The 16,816-nt window shown below is 51.8% G+C and overlaps 1 protein-coding gene and 1 pseudogene across 4 annotated transcripts in view; one reads left to right on the top strand and one right to left on the bottom strand.

The window, feature by feature from the left end:
* Window positions 1–734: 734 nt before the first annotated feature.
* On the bottom strand, window positions 735–12,897 carry LOC100857180 (annotated as a pseudogene).
* Window positions 12,728–16,816, top strand: part of LOC112533198 (E3 SUMO-protein ligase RanBP2-like) — a 21,380-nt gene continuing 17,291 nt past the window's right edge. For all 4 annotated transcript variants that reach the window (XM_040706655.2, XM_040706654.2, XM_025154084.3 and 1 more), the window contains exons 1-4: window positions 12,728–12,970; window positions 14,581–14,648; window positions 15,139–15,250; window positions 16,356–16,508. In XM_040706655.2, the coding sequence (XP_040562589.1) occupies window positions 12,896–12,970; window positions 14,581–14,648; window positions 15,139–15,250; window positions 16,356–16,508 (408 nt within the window). In that variant the 5' untranslated portion in view covers window positions 12,728–12,895. The remainder of the gene's footprint in view (window positions 12,971–14,580; window positions 14,649–15,138; window positions 15,251–16,355; window positions 16,509–16,816) is intronic.

Below are 16,816 nucleotides of genomic sequence, written 5' to 3'. Positions count from 1 at the left end.
GCTCATCAGCGGTGCACATTGCCAGCCTCGGCTCCCTTGTGCTAAGCCATGCTTATCAGTAGTGCATCACTTGCTCTGAGCTGTGTCCCACCATATGACTCCTCCATGCAAAGATAATTTGGGAGCACACTGCTCTTGTTCACATCACTTTCTCCTTCACATTCTCTAATTTCACATTTCTCCTGTGCTGATCCACGCCACAGATCAGCTTTCCCAAGACACCTGCAGCCAGCCCTCATCAGAGGGGGCTGCACCTTTGGCAGTTCCAATTTCCTCCTCATTTTTACTCCTGGGCTTGTAAGGATCTCATCCAATGCCCTGTCGCTGGGGAACCTGGGAAGTGGGGGCCAGAGATCCCTCTACGGCCCTGGTCCCATGGCAACAGGACAAGAGCCCCACTGCAAACACCTGCTCCATGCCTCAGGGCACTGCTGATCCCAGCAGTTCCTGTGCAGAGGCTCAGACCACAGCTGAGTAACAGGGCCACAGCAGATGAGCCCTATCCCTTTTTAAAAGTAATCTTTTTCTGTACCCAAAATTGTGTTGGTTTTTTTTGTTTGTTTTTGGTAATGTATGTAAGTGGCTTTTGTTTATTGTTTTTCTAATGCACTCTGCCTGACTGCAGGTCTGGCTGAATGTCAAGAAGGGCACAGTGTGTATCCGGGCAGGGCCAACAGGCAGGGGTGGGTGCACCACTGCAGCCCCAAGCAGCACTGAGAACATTGGAGCGGCTGTACTCTGTACTACACAGGCTTTAATGATCCAGTTCCTGTAGCTCTTGAGGTAGTGCTTGGAGGCTATGTGCTATCAGCTGCCATGGGACCAGGGGCTCCAGCTCTACATTTAAGGGGAATGATGCAGATGGAGTTCTTGGCTTCTTTTATTCTCTGCAATCGGCCCAACCTGCAGGTAAAAAGAGTGTTCCCCCATGCTTTTCCTGGTCCAGCCAGGTGCTAGGATGGAGGGTCTAAGCCATGGCAAATGGGGCACAGGAATGGTACTGGTGCTCCTGCCCTATGCCAGCCACCATGAAGTCTCCTGCTGATGAGAACTTCGGGCTGTTGACAAAGCCAATCTGGAGGAAATAGCAGAGGTGTCAGCACCAGCACACCACCCCCAGGCCTGCTCCCACCCTGGGGAGCTTGGCAAGGGCCTCCCCCCCAGCTTCAGCATCCCCCATCTGTACCAATGGGATATCACAGAGGGGCTCCAGCTTCTGAAATCCGTCACTGCACTTCCACAACTTCACACAGCCACTGTGGGAACCTAGAGCAAAGACGGCACACACCCTAGCACCAGCAAAAGCACAGGACACCAATCCTGCACTGCCAGAAGAGAACACAGTTCTCCCAGCATCAGGCACCTGTAGCCACATGGTCACTGTTGAGCAAGGCAGTCACGGCAGAAACGCAGTATGGCTGCTGCAGGTCCTGGGCAGAGGACCTGGGCAGAGCTGGCTTCTTTTTCACCAGCCCCCACAGGGCCACTGACCTGCAGGGAAAGGGCTGAAGGCACAGGAGGCACAAGGATTGGCAAGGCTGTGAACACTCCCAGCCCTGCACTCACCCATCATCAGCACCTGACACCATGTGCTCCTCACTGACGAGCTAGATGCAGCCGATGGAGCCCCTGCAAGAGCAGACAATTAACAGTAACCATGAGCATACTGTGGAATCCTGTAGGGCACAGAGCTCCAGGCACAAAGGGCTTGACAGAATCCCCACAGTACTGACAGGCTCCTGGTGATGGCGAACACATACAGAAGCTTTGCTGGAGCCACCAGAGGAAGCACACCCGCCCCTTCCTGCCCCAGACCTACTGATGCCCATAGAAAATGAGCTGTGACTCCTCAGGGATCTTCCAGAAATGCACAGTGCCATCCCATCCCCCTGAGGTCACACAGCATTCCAGACTCAGGCTGTCTATCCCTGTGATGATGTCCTGGTGCCCAAAGCTGGCAGGGGAGATGAAGAGGAGCTGCAGGGGCCATGACCCTGCATCCTCACTCTTCCTCCCTTTGCTTGGGGATATGGTGACAAATTCTCGCTCCACCGGAGTCTTACAGGGTCTCCACATAAGCATTCTCCTCCACATTCCAGACCTTGATGGAGCGGTCATGGGATGCACTGTACAGCTGGTATGTGCCCTTCTGGAAGGACAGGCCCTGTGGAAGTACAGACCAACAGAGGAAACAGTGCCCTCCCCAAGTGTCTCCGAGGGCAGTCTCAGAGCTGGGTCTCCACTGCAGGGAGGCCCCACTGGTCCCAGCTCACCAAGAGGAAGCAGCATGTACAGCTCACCAGTGGCAGGTGCCTTCCTCCCCATTTCCGCCAATGTCCTTACTCACCAACACAGCATCGCGATGACCAGTGAATGTATAAAGGCGTTTGCAGGTGGCTGCCTCCCAGATCAGAGTCAGCTTGTTCCTGTCTCCCGTAGCCTGGCAGAAAGGAGGGGATGCCTAACACTGCCCGAACAGACCCACAACTCCCACTCCATGTGTTTTGCTGGGGGGGGGAAGCTGTACAGGAACATTCCTGATGATGGATGAAGCAGGGGTTGTTTCAACCCAGCTTCACCAGCAAGATGAAGCTGGGCATAAGGAGCTCTTCTCCAGGATCCTGGAAAAGGATGCTCTTCCCCACCTGGCCTCCTCTTTCACAGGTTCATGACAGTATGGGAATAGGGCCAAGAGCTACTGGTGGCAGCATGTGGCACCATGGGACAGCACCAGCATCCAGTCACCGTACCAGGTACTTGCCGTCTGATGAGATTGCAATGCAGAGAACATGGGCTGTGTGCCCTATGGGCTGCTCCTCTGTGCCTTTCTTTCCCCCAGGCACCACATAGAGTTTCTTCCCACTCTCCACTTCCCCTGCAGGACAGGCAGCACGATCACCCACAGGAGCCTCCCTTGCCCCAGGAAGCACAGATGAGCTGTGCACAAAGCCCAGAACGATGCAACCTGCCCTGCCCAGAGGCCAATCATAGAATGGCTTGGAAGAAGTCTTAAAGACCATCTAGTGCCTACTCCCCTGCCATGGGCTGGCTGCCCCACACCAGATCAGGCTGCCCAGAGCCCCATCCAGCCTGCCTATGGGCACCTCCAAGAGACAGGCACCCACAGCTTCTCTGGGCAGCCTGTGCCAGGGCCTCACCATCCTCTGAGAAAAGAATTTCCTCTTCGCATGTAATCTGTATTTCTCTTCTTTTAGTGTAAAACCAACCCCATGCCCTATCACTATCTGCCCATGTAAAAAGTCACTCTCCCTGCTTACAGACTCCCTTTAAGTCCTGGGTGGCCACAACAGGGTCTCCCTGAAGCCTTCTCCTGGCTGAACAAACCCAGCTCTTGTGCTCCGCAGCCACTTCCATCCAAGGGTCGGGCAGAGCCACCTCCACCAGCAGCCCCGCTCCCGCCAGGTCCCCACCGCAGCAACAGGAGAAACAGAAGCACTTGCATTTGATGACGGAGCCATCCTTAGCAGCTGAAAAGATAAACTTGTCATCCGGAGAGACGGCAAGGAAGGTGACAGGATGCTGGTGCCCCCGCAGCACTCGGATGGCGTCCGGGGCCGGAGGGCACACCTAATGGGAGCGGGGCCGTGAGCGAGGCAGCGCTGGTTCGGCCCGGCCACGAGCGAGGAGCGGGGCCCGCGGGCCGTATACTCACGTCCTGGGCCGCTGCACGTCGCAGTCAGCCCTGCTACTCGAGCTGTGGGAGTACAGCGGGCTAAGAGAGGGCCCCGAGGCCGCCCCACCGCCGCGCCGCCGGCCCCCCACTCACCACGGCCGCCTTCAGGCGCTCACCGACGCGGTCCTCGCCCGGGGAAGGCCGCGGCCTCCTCCTCCTCCTCCGTCCGCTCTTCCTCTGCGATCGGTACGAAATTCAGGGCCGCCCCGTCCGCCCAGCCGCCGCCCGCGCTCACCGTGCCGCCGCAGCTACTCCAGGTACAGCTTGGCCAGGCGCAGATTCTTCTCCTGCGGCGTCTCCGCCACCTCGGCCGCCGCTTCCTCCCGCCGCCGCCCCGCAGCCGCGCTGCCGGAGTCGCGTCAGCTCCGCGCCGAGCCCCGGGAAGCCCCGGGAAGCCCCGGGAGCAGCGCTCACCTCTCCGCCTCCTCTTCGCTGGACACCTCCTCGTCGCGGCTCCGGTATTCCCCTCCATCCTCCTTATCTTCCAACACCAACACTTAAGTTCCAGCACTATCATTAAAAGACAGGTTGCCAAACTTACCTCTATCCAAGGAAGAGCAGTTGTCCAGAAACAGCGGCCAAGTGCTGAGTGAGCAAATGTTACGATTTTGGTACCTCTGAATAGGCACCCTCCTACCGAGCATGAGTCAATGAAGGAAGTTCATCTGGAGAGTGAGTGAGGAAGACCCCTGGATGAAGGAAAAGGCTGTCATGATGATAAAAGGACGCTAGATGGTAGAAGAGACCCTGGAATAGAAGACTGGAAACCTCATAAATCCCTGTCTGAGATAGGCGTGTATATATGCTAATTATCTCGCGGGTAATTGATGAGTATGTGCTATCTGTGGAAATATAGCGGGCTCTGAATCCTGTCACCATTGAAGCGCTTATGGTGGAAATATCCCCAGTGCTTCTCTGTGTCACTAAGAAAGAATACTTGACTGAACAGTAACTAAACTTGGCTACGTTTCTCAGCTTCGTTTCTTCAGTTCACTTAGGATGCACAGCAGCTGTTTATGGCATAGAGAATCATTCTCAGGGCCCAGAGTCCTAGGTTCCAGCCCAGGAACCTCGTTTCCAGGCTGTAAAAACCCTCACATTTTCAGGCTTCTGACCCATTTTTTTTATTCAGGGTCAGAGCCTCAGTTTTAGGCTGGGGGGGGGGGGGGGGGGGGGGGGGGGGAGGGGGGAAGCAAACAACAATTCTTGGGGTCCAAAGCCTCATTTCAGGCTCGATGGCCTCATATGGATGTACCAACCTTCATTTTTAGGGCACAAACTCTCTTAAAGAGATAGAAAACATAGTAACGGGGTCAAAAGGTCTTTTTGGTAGATCAGAGCCTCACTTTTAAGCTCCATGTCCTTGTTTGCAGGACTCAGAGTCTCCACTGAGGATACAAGGCCACTTTTTATTACCCTCACTTTTCAGGCTCATTGTCACGTTCCCAGGGTCCAAAGGCTGACTCTCATATCACAAAGCCTCTTCTTGGGGATCAGAAGACTGATATCCATCTTTGTAGTGCTCAAACCTCATTTTAGGGGCTAAGGCCTGATTTTTAGAGTCCAAAGCCTTGGTTTGGGGTCCAAAGAACTGTTTTTAGGGATCACAGCTTTGGATCCCTCAAAATTTGGATTTTCCTGCTGACACCTTCAGTTTTATGTTCCAGCCTGTCAGTTCTAGGGCATAATGCTCTTAAACCTTAACCTTAACACAAAAGGGTAACCCTGAATGCTAAACCAAAATTGGGATTCTTTAACCCTTCAATCCAAACCAAAATGTTAACCATGTTAATGGTTAAATGTTAACTGAAGCCTCAACCCAAATGGATGACCCTTAAACTTTAACCTTAACCCGAAACTGTAACCCTTAATCCTAACCCAAAAGAGGAATTTTTTACCCTTAACCCATAACCCAAATATGTAAGCCAGACAAACCATAACCAAAAAGGGAAAGCCTTCGCTCTCACACAAATGGGAAACACTTAAACCTGACCCCAAAGGGTAACCCTTAACTCTAAATTCAAATGGGAAACCCTTATCCCTTAACTCTATCTCAAAAGGGTAATCCTTAACCCTAGCTCAAGAGTCACTCTCAACACTTAAACAGTGCATGGCAACTCTCAACACATTTTCTGTGATCTTTAAGCACTGTTCAAACACATGCCATCCTATGAGTCTGTGATCTTAGAGGACACTTCCAACATAAGCCAGTCCCTTCTGTCATCTTCAAGGTCCCTTCCATCATCTTCAAGGTCCCTTCCAACTCAAGTCACCCTATGGTTCCGTGGTCTTTTTGGACTCTCCCAACCCAAACCATCCTATGGTTCGTTGATCTTCATACACAAGATAGTCTAGTGTCCCGTGATCTTCAAGGGCAATTTCAACAAAAGCCATTCTAATGTTCTGTGATTTTCAAGGACCCTTCCAACACAGGCATGACTGGTAAGAGGCAGGGCTGCACATACTGGAAGCTATTACTCAACAAATAATAAAAATACATGAAATAAACACTACATAGGGCTTACTGAAACAAGGTAGCCAGACAGGCTGGGTGAGAAAATGCAGGCTGTATTTTGACACAAATACACAAGCCCATTTGGTGCCTGGTTCAGCAGTTTATCTTGCCTTCCTGCACTTTGCATGGTCGTAGGGAAAATGGCAGGCTCTGATTCAGTGATGGTGTTGTATGGACACTGCATTTATGGCTTTGCATTCAAAAGTTGGAAGGGCAGTGGGATCAGCAGGTTCCCTCATGGCACTGCCACTGAGGCTGAGGAAAAGACTGAAGTTCTCAATGCCATCTCTGCTTCTGTCTTTACTAGTCAGACCAGTTATCCTCACGGTACCAGGCCCCTGAGCTGGAACACAGGGGTGGGGAGCAGATTGAACCCCCCAAAATTCAGGAGGAAACAGTTTGTGACCTGCTATTACACCTGACTGCCACAAATCCATGGGGCTGATGGCATCCACCTCTCAGGTGGCACTGAGGGAGCTGATGGAAGTGATTGCCATATCACTTTCCAGCATTTATCAGCAGTCCTGGTCAACCAGGGAGGTCCCAGACAGCTGGAGACTTGCTAATGTGATGCCCATCTACAAGAAGAGTTGGAAGGGAGATGGGGAAACTACAGGCCCATCAACCTGACCTTGGTATGGGGAAGGTCATGGAGCAGATTGTCTTGAGTGCAATCACATGACATGCATGGGACAACCCTGGGATCAGGCCCAGCTAGCGTGGGCTCACTAAAGGCAGATCCTGCCTGGCCAACCTCATCTCCTTCTATGAGTGGGTGACCCACCTGGTGGATGAGGGAAAGGCTGTTGATGTAATCTACCTTAGACCTTTAGAAATGTCTTTGGCACTGTCTCATGTAGCGTTCTCTTGGAGAAACTGCAGCCCATGTCCTGGGCAGGTACACTCTACTGCATAAAGAAGTGTCAGGAGGGCTGAGCCCAGAGCATGGTGGTGGATGGAGTCAGATCCAGCTGGCAGCTGGTCACAGTGGTGTTCTCCAAGGGTCAGTGCTGGGGCCCGTCCTGTTCAATATCTTTATTGATGACCTGGATGAGGGCATTGAGTGCACCCTCAATAGGTTTGCTGATGACACCAAGATGGAAGGAAGTGTCAATCTGTCTGGGGGTAGGACAGCCCTACAGAGGGATCTGGATGGACTGATTGCTGGGCTGAGGCAACAAGACCACATGCTGGGTTCTGCGTTTTGGCCACAGCCACCCCAGGCAATGCTACAGGCTTGGGGCACAGTAGATGGAAGATCATGTGGAAGAAACTTGGGGGTGTTGGTTGACACTTGGCTGAATGTTAGCCAACAGTGTGCCCAGGTGGCCAAGAAGGCCAGTGGCATCCTGATTGTGTCAGAAACAGTATTGTCAGTAGGAGCAGGGAGGTGGTCATCCTTCCGTACTGAGTGCTGATGAGGCCACACCTTGAGTACTGTGCACAGTGTTGGGTCCCTAACTACAGGAAAGACGCTGAGAACCTGGAGCGTGTCCAGAGAAAGGCAGCAAAGGTGCGGTCTGGAGCACAGGTCTTACGAGGAGCGGCTGAGGGAGCTGGGATAGTTCAGTCTGGAGAAGTGGAGGCTGAGGGGAGACCTCATTGCTCTCTACCACAACCAGAAGGGAGTTTTGTAGTGGGAATAGTAGAATTACCAACATTCAGAAAGACCTCCAAGATCATCTAGGAGAATAAATTTTTCCTAATATCCAACCTGAACCTCCTCTGGTGCAACTCGAGGCCATTCCCTCTAGTCCTATTGCTAGTTAGGTGGGAAGAGAGGCTGACCACCTTGCCACAGCCTCCTCTCGGGGAGCTGTAGGGAACAATAAGGCCTGAAGTTGTGCCAGAGGAGGTTCGGGTTGGATATTAGGAAAAATCTCTTCTCAGAAAGAGTGGAAATGCATTGGAATGGGCTGCTGAGGGAAGTGGTGCTGTCACCGTCCCTGGAGGTGTTTAAGGAAATGGAATATGTAGTACTGAGAGACATGGGTTAGTGGGAAATATTGCAGGTAGTTGGATGGTTGTACTGGATACTCTGGATGCTTCTTACAAAAGTCCTGGCTATCTTAGCAGTGATGCAGAGTTCTTAGTCAAGGGGATGCTGAGGAGCTGGAGGGGTTCCATGGGAGCAAACAAGCCGTAACACAGCTAAGAACTGCTCACAACTGACAATGGGGAAGGAATGGGATTTCTTGCTCTAGGCTGCTGCAGCCCGTCTTTGTGCTCCCACACACTTATCCCCTTTGTGCCCTACTCAGGTATGTCCTCTTACACAGCAGCGTAAAGCGAGATATAGGACGCTGCAATCAAGCTGCAGTCAGAGCGCAAGAATTAGAGGGCTGAGCAATCACCAACTGCATGAAATTTAACAAGAGCAAGTGATAGATTCTGCACCTAGGACAGGAGAACCATGGATATATGTACAGACTGGGGGAGAAGTGGATGGAGAAGAGCTCTGTGGAAGGGGGCATGCTGTCCCAAAGCAGAGAAGGAAGAGGGCTTCCTGGGACAAAACCCAGAAGGAGGAGGGCTCCATGGGCAAAAACACAGAAGGAAGGGGACTTGCTAGGCCCCAAGCAAGAAGGAAGGGACCTTGCTGTATATAAACACAGAAGGAACATAGGATGGTGGGATGAAACCCAGAAGGAAGGGGGCCTCCAAGGCTGAAACCCAGGAGGAAGGCATTCTGGGTTGAAAGCCAAAACAGAGGAGTCTTGATGGGCCAAAAAGCAGAAGGAAGGGGTCTTGGTGGAAAAACTACAGAAGGATGGGGGCTAACTGTGCTGAAAGCCAGAAGGAAGGGGGCTTGCTGGACCAAAACCCAGGAGGAGGAGAGCATGCTGGGCATAAACCCAGAAGGATGGGGGCTTTCTAAGCGCAAAGCCAGAAGGAATGGGGCTTGATATGCAGAAACCCATATGGATGAGGGCTTGCTGGGCCCCATGCCAGATGGAAGTGGGCTTGCTGGTGCAAAATGCAGAAGGAAGGGTGCTTGGTGGGCCAAAACCCAGAAGGAAGGGAGCCTTATGAGTTGAAAATAAGAAGGAATGGGGCTGTCTCATCCAAAACACTGCATTTCCGATCAGAAAGCCCCATTCCCTCTTACTTTCGACAATGAAGGGGTATTACTGGGCCCAGAAAGCCCCCTTCAGTTTGTTTATGAGGAAAGCAAGCACCCTTCCTTCTGCGTTTCAGACCAGAAAGCCCCATTCGTTCTTACTCTCTGCCCATCAAGCCCCCTTCTTTCTGGGTAAGAGCCCAGCAAGCCACATTGCATTTGGGTTAATGCCCAGCAAGCCCTCAACCTTCTGGGTTTTGGTCCACTATGCCCCCTTCCTTCTGGGTTTTGGCCCAGCAAGCACCATTCAATTTGCATTTCTGCCCAGAAAGCCTCCTTACTTCTGGTTTATGCCCCAGCACTGCCCTCTTCCTTCTGGGTTTTGGCCCAGCAAATCCCTACTCCTGTGTTTAAGCCCAGCAAACCCCCTTCTTTCTTGGTTTGTGCATAGCAAGGCTCAGTCTTTCTGCATCTCACCACATCGAGCACACCTTCCTTCTGCATTTCGGCACAGCAGGGACCCTTCCTTCTGCATTTAGACCCAGAAGGCCCCCATCCTATGCTCATGTGTTAGTTCAGGCTGTGGCCTTGGAATTCCACTACATTTCCCCAGTGGAAGGTTGCTCCAATTCACACTGTTCTCTCAGGAGCTATCTTTGGAGTCTTTGGAGCTCTTGGGAGCTATCACTGAAGTAATAACCATGGATATTGCCATCAAGGACATAACTTAAAAGAAGTGCAAAACAGAGCCAGGGAGTGAACTAGCAATTAGGCAGCTTGGACAATTACAGGTCCGGTGCTGAAGCTCACTTCCTCGCCTGTCAGTACTATAAATATTTCACATAGATGTACATGCTTTGAGGCTAATTTTATTACAAGAAGGACGTTGAGCCCCTGGAGTGCGTCCAGAGAAGAACAATGAAGGTGTGAGGGGTCTGGAGCATGGGTCTTATGGGGAGCAGCTGAAGAAAGTGGGGTTGCTCAGTCTGGAGAAGAGGAGGCTCAGAGGAGACCTCATTGCTCTCCTCAATGACCTGAAAGGAGGTTGTGGCGAGGTGGGGGTTGGCCTCTTCTCCCCGAGATAGGATGAGAAAGAATGGCCTCAAACTGCACCACGTGAGGTTCAGGTTGGCTATTATTAAAAACACATCGTCAGAAGGAGTGGTGAAGTGCTGGCACAGGCTGCCCAGGAAGGAGATGCAGTCACTGTTCCTGGAGGTGTTCGACAACTGTGCAGATGTGGCACTGTCACATCCCACCCATAAGAGCAGGGAAGAGGTGACCAGATTCACGAATACTCCCAGTTAGATTAAGGTAGAACAATACACAGAGGCCCATACACCGTCATCAATTTTAATGAAAATCCATGCAGTACAATTATCCCATAATGCTGGCACTCTGACGGAGCACTTCAGAAAGCCCACTGGAGCTCAAGAACAAAAGGAAAGTTTATGGTCTCTGGAAGAGTGGGCAAGCTACTGATGATGATTACAGGTATGTAGTGAAGCTGTGCAGGGAGAAAATTAGAAAAGCCAAAGTCCAGCTAGAACCGAGCTCGGCCACTAAGGTAAAGGATAACAATAAGTATTTCTATAAATACATTAACAGCAAGAGGGGGGCTAGGGAGAATCTCCATCCCTTGTTCAAATGCCGAAGGCAACTTGGTGACCAAGGATCAGGATAAGGCTGAGGTACTTAATGCCTTCTATGCCTCAGTCTTTAATAGCAAGACTTGTTACTCCCTGGGAACACAGCCCGCTGCACTGGTAGATAGGGATGGGGAACAGAATAAGCCCTGCATGATCCGTGATGAGATGGGTTTGGACCTGCTCTGAAAGCTGGACGCTCACAAGTCCATGGGGCTGATGGATCGCACCCTGGAGTGCTGAGGGAGTTGGTGGATGTGGCTGCCAAGCCGCTCTCCATCATCCTTCGGCAGTCCTGGCTAACCGGGGATGTCCCGGCAGACTGGAGGCTGGCAGATGTGACGCCCATCTTCAAAAAGGGCTGGAAAGATGATCCCGGTAGCTACAGACCTCACCTTGGTGCCAGGAAAGGTTATGGAACAGATAATCTCGGGAGCCATCATGGACCAGTTAAAGGTCAATGAGGGGTTCACGCCCAGTCAGCATGGGTTTACGAATGGTAGATCCTGTCTGACAAACCTGATTTCAGTCTATGACAAGGTGACCCGCTTAGTGGATGAAGGTAAGGCTGTTGATGTGGTCTACCTGGACTTCAGTAAGGCCTTTGACACTGTACCCCACAGCACTCTCGTGGAGAAGCTGGCTGCCCACGGTTTGGATGGGCGTACGCTCCGCTGGGTGAAACACTGGCTGAATGGCCAGGCCCACAGAGTTGTGCTCAATGGAGTTAAATCCAGTTGGCAGCCAGACACGAGCGGTGTCCCCCAGGGCTCGGTACTGGGGCCGCTTCTATTCAACATCTTTATTAACGGTCTTGATGAGGGGATTGAGCGCACCCTCCGTAAGTTTGCAGAGGGCACCAAGGTGGGAGGGAGTGTTGATCTGCCTGAGGGGAGAAAGGCACTACAGAGGAACCTGGATAGAGTGGGTCGATGGGCCAAGGTTAACTGTATGAGTTTCAATGGGGCCAAGTGTCGGGTCCTGCATTTTGGTCACAATAATCCCAGGCAACCCTACAGGCCTGGGGAGGAGTGGCTGGAAAGCTGCCTGACGGAAAGGGACCTTGGTGTCCGGATGGACAGGTGGCTGAATATGAGCCAGCGGTGTGCCCAGATGGCCAAGGCGGCCGATGGCATCCTGGCTTGAATCAGGAGTGGTGTGGTGAGCAGGACGAGGGAAGTCATCCTGCCCCTGTACTCGGCATTGGCGAGGCCTCACCTCAAGCACAGTGTTCAGTTTTGGGCACAGAAAGGACATGGAGGTGCTGAAGCAGGTTTAAAGAAGGGCAACAAGGCTGGGGAAGGGCTTGGAGAATATGCCCTATGAGGAGTGACTGAAGGAACTGGGGCTGTTTTGTCTGGGGAAAAGGAGGCTGAGGGGAGTCCTTATTGCTCTCTGCTAGTACCTGAAAGGTGATTGCAGCAGAGTGGGGCTGGTCTCTTCTTGCTGCTGACAGGTGACAGGACGAGGGAAATGGCCTCAAGCTGCACCAGGGTAAGTTTAGGTTGGATATTGGAAAACACTTCTTTACAGAAGTTGTTGCGATGGGCTGCCCAGGGAGGTGGTTGAGTCACCATCCCTGAGTGTGTTTAACAACTGTCTGGATGTGGTGCTCAGGGACATGATCTGGCAGAGGGCTGTTAGTTCGGGTAGTATGGTTGGACTCATTGGTCTTTGAGGTCTTTTCCAACCTGAGCGATGCTACGACGCTACGATTCCCGCCGCCCGACCCCGCCACGACGACAACGAACTGCGCGCCGGTCGCTCCCAGCGCGCACGCGCACGTTCGGCGCGCGCGTGGGTACCGCCCCACCCCGGGCTGTGACGTCGCGTGTGGTCGCGATCGGCGTCGGCGGGCGTTGCGCCGCGTGCGGAGCGGGAGGTCGCGTTACGCACGAGTGCGGGCTTTTCGCCTCTTCCTCTTTCTCCCGGCGAGGTCGCTGACGACGAGTGGCGGCCGGACGGCCGGGCTCGTCGCCATGCTGCGGCGCACGAAGGCCGAGGTGGAGAGATACGTCGCCTCCGTACAGGCCGCCGCCTCCTCTCCTCGAGAGGTGAGTGCTGCGGGCCGGGCCGGCACCTCCAGCGGCGCTCCCGCGGCCTCCCACGGGCCGCGGTGGGGTCCGCTCCCCGCCCGCCCCGTCCCTCCGCTCCTCCCGCGGGTGCCGGGCCTGGGGGGCGGCCGCGGGCTTTGCCGGTGCCCGGGATGGCCGGCGGGGGCCGGCGGGCCTGGTGTGCGGGAAAGGCGCGGGGCTGCCCGGCCGGGCGGCGCTTTGCAGCCTTATTCCTCGGGTACGGGGGAGGGGGGTCGTGGTGTTCCCGCTCCCGGGAGCGCTGGTGAGTCAGAGCTTACTGAGGGGCTCGTGGAGTCGGGTGGGTGGGGAGTCGAAGCCGAGGGAGGGCGGGCGGGCGGGCGGGCGCAGAGTTGTCTCCTTGGAAACGCGGTTGGCCACGTCTGCGTGCCTCCTAAAACTGGTGAGCCCTCGGTAGCTTTCGAAGGAGCCCAGCAGCGCAGCGACGTAGGGATCCCTCCTGTTCTGTGGGGATAGGTCCCGAGTTTTCAGCCTTCCCTCTGTTGAGGAACCGGGGAATGGCAAGCGTGTTGTTCTGCTTTGGGTTTTCTTTGGTGCGTTGTGTGGCTGTTATTCCCGCCTGTGCGACAGCACTGTGACACGTCAGTAGGAAGAGAGAGAGAGGTGGGGGGAAACAGCTTTGCTGCTGTGCGCTGGTAAGTGGGCAGCCAGCTGAGGCCCTGATCTCTGGGAAATGGTGTGCGGGTTACGGTGAGCTGACTGATGCGGTTCAGAGGAGCAGTTTTGTCTGGAAAGGTCCTGCTGTGCCGCTCTGAATTGGTTTCATTGCAGATGTGAAATGTTCAGCAGCGTGTTGCACAGTGTGAATGCATGCCGTGATGCAGCAGGGCCTTGATGTGAGCGTAAGGCCTGCGTGCATCCTCATTTTGACCTTCTCCAGCGGCAATAGAGTTGTCCTGTCACTTTGTTCAGTTGCCTTTGATGCTGTTTAGGTTGCGCAGTGTTGAAGGTATCGCTGCCAACTTCTGAGATAGTCTTTGTCAGTGTTGGCATTCCTGTGGGGCTCAACGAAAAGACACTCCGTCTCCTTTTGTGGTGTCCGAGGCCAACTGCTGCGGGCTTAGTTTCATCTTTTCGGTGATGCTTATAACTGGCTGTAGAGCGCAGTCAGTGGTGGAAATAGTTACTGCTTTTCCTGTTGGGTTGGTTTTGGAGAGGAGGGTTGTACAAGGCTGCAAGCCTTTATTTGGAAGTGTCTTTTCAACCCGGTTTACAAGGAGGCAGGGCTGTGGCGTTTGTTTTCTTCTGCAACACAGATAGATTGCAAGGAAAAAAGATGTATGTAGCTGATCCCATTCTTCTTCTCTCTTTAGTGAGAAGTGTTTATGAAATGTGTCAAGTGCAAAGACTTGCTTGCTTTGCCAGTGACCTCAGTTTTGTTTTGGTAGCCTTTGCCACAATCCAGTATCTTTCAGAAACAAAGCCCTGAATACAAGGAGCGAACTGGAGCTGATAACTAGGAAGAGATTTTTAGAGGTATTGTGGATCCCTGAAAAGAGGGGTCTCCCTATTCAGTTACTTCAGAAGTGCTGCATATCTAAAATGTACCTGTCGTGTTTTCTTTCCTTCAGAGATCGTTGAAAGGATTCTTTTTTGCGAAGCTGTATTTTGGGATAAAAGAATATGAGCTTGCTCAAAGGTAACAAATGTTATGTCTGTTGTTCTGTTCTTTAACGTGTAGTAGAAAAGCTGAAGGAAGTAGAGTGCAGAAATCAAGGCCATTGTCGTGCTGTTTTAAGGTAGCAGTAAATGGGAGAATTTGGTGCCATTTAAATCTTCCTGAAACAGCAACTTGCAGGATGGGTCGTCATATGGTGCTGTAAAAACCCATCTGGCTGAAATGTCTCTTATGCCACTGTATTACACCCTTCTTACAGTTTCTGTGAAGTACTGCTTTATTTACTAAAGGCCAGTACTTGCAGGCAAATATGCAGCATCTGTACATGTAGAAGTAATGTTGTTCCTTACTTGAAGGTCTAGAACTAAATATGGCTAGATGTCCTGCATGACAGACGAGTTTCCCACATTAGCTGCGGGGTGTGGGGGGACTTGTATTTCTGGGGAATACTGATCGTTCTGTTTTTTTTTTTTTTTTTTTTTTTTTTTTGCTGTTTTTATTGACTCTGTAGGCATCTATCTATTTATCTCCATGTCCGAGAGAGAGATCCCAAAGCTCACAGGTTTCTGGGACAGATCTATGAAGCTCAGGATAACGTAGAAAAAGCTTGTGGGTGTTACAAGGTAAGCACTTCACTCACCTCTCTGTTGTTCTGCTTTATTCCTTTGCAAATGGACTTGATCTTTGTGCTGCCTGCTCTGATGTTCTTCTTCCACTTCCCTTTTGTACAATCAACAAACCGACAAGTAATGGTGTGGCATGGTTAGGCTGGTATTTTACAGGTTGTATAACTAGACAGATTATCGCAGTGGAAGGAGATGCTGAAGAATAAATGAAATGCTTACCCATGTCCTGGGCTCGCAGTACAAAACTCCAATGGGAGCGATCTCCAGGAAGAGATCCTTCCCCAGTGGCAGTCAGCCCTTTAGTGGGGTCTAGGAGAGGTGCAGCCAGGCTCCAGCCCTTCTGGCCATGCCGCTGAGTTGCCTTCACCTGTGCTCCCATGGCTGACTCAGTGCTTGCCTCAGGTGATCAGTCAGAGGTTCAGGCTGTGACTCAGCAGCTACCATACGCTTTTGGACTAAGAATCTGTCACCCTGTAGAATTCTGTAGGAGGGATTATGGTGACAGCAGTAATCCAGCTGCTACTGAAAGACTGGACTGAGAGTGTTTTTTCAGTTGCACTGTTTGTTTTTTGTTAGTGGTGGGCTTCTTGTTTGTTTGTTTCCTCCGAGGCAGAGGGAACGGGGCAAATACAGTTCTGATTAGGCAAGCGTGTAAACGTGAAATTCACAGTCAGTGTTTCGTTATTCAGGCTTTGGGGAGGGAGAGGGTATGCACCAGAGTCTTGTTGCCGGCACAGTGGAGCGCTGTCGGTCTTTGTGACTTAATTCTGTTTCTCAGAAGTCTCCATATGAGGTTAGACTGAAGATACTCCTAGTCCAGCTGTCTGAGTAGAGCAGCGTCTTGTGGCAGAGGAGCTGGTTTTGGCATTATTTCTCATACAGTCTTCTGAATTCCAGCAGTTGTCTGGGTGTTAGAAACCAACGGTGGCCTTTCAAAAGGGAGGCTTTTCTTAAAGTAGTGAGAAAGTACTTACTGATGGTTCTCGTTTGACTTGCTGGGTCTGTTTAGTGTGGGATATGTTTTCTTCCTTGTTCTATATGGACTGCAAGATCGAGTTACTAATAAGCTTTTTTTCTCGTGTGTGTGCATGGGGAAAACTAGCGTTCTGTGGAGCTGAATCCAATGCAGAAAGATCTGGTACTGAAGATTGCAGAGTTACTGAGCAATCACAACATCACTGATGAAAGAGCCAAGTACTGGGTTGAGAAAGCTGCCAGGCTCTTCCCTGGGAATCCTGCTGCTTACAGACTGAAGGTAAATTCCAACTTCTAATCTCTGTTCTATGCCTAGGAGAAAGGAACTTTGGTTTCTTTAAGTGATGGGAAAACCATGTTAATAACAGTATCCAAGAGGTCGAGATTAGACAGGTGAAGTATTGCCTCTGTGATGTGACTGCACTGCTTGCTAGGTTTTTTTTATTTGAGTTAAAAACTGTAGAATGTAGGAGATGCTGTTATTCCCAAATACTGGATAAATGCTTTCAGTCGTACAATCTCACTTTTGTACAGGCGTTAGTTTTCTGTAGCACAACAGCAATGAAATTGAAGTCTTGAGAGGCTTGT

This window comes from Gallus gallus, chromosome 10 (assembly GCF_016699485.2).
Source record: "Gallus gallus isolate bGalGal1 chromosome 10, bGalGal1.mat.broiler.GRCg7b, whole genome shotgun sequence".
Lineage (NCBI taxonomy): Eukaryota > Metazoa > Chordata > Aves > Galliformes > Phasianidae > Gallus > Gallus gallus.
This window is presented reverse-complemented; position numbering and strand designations above follow the sequence as displayed.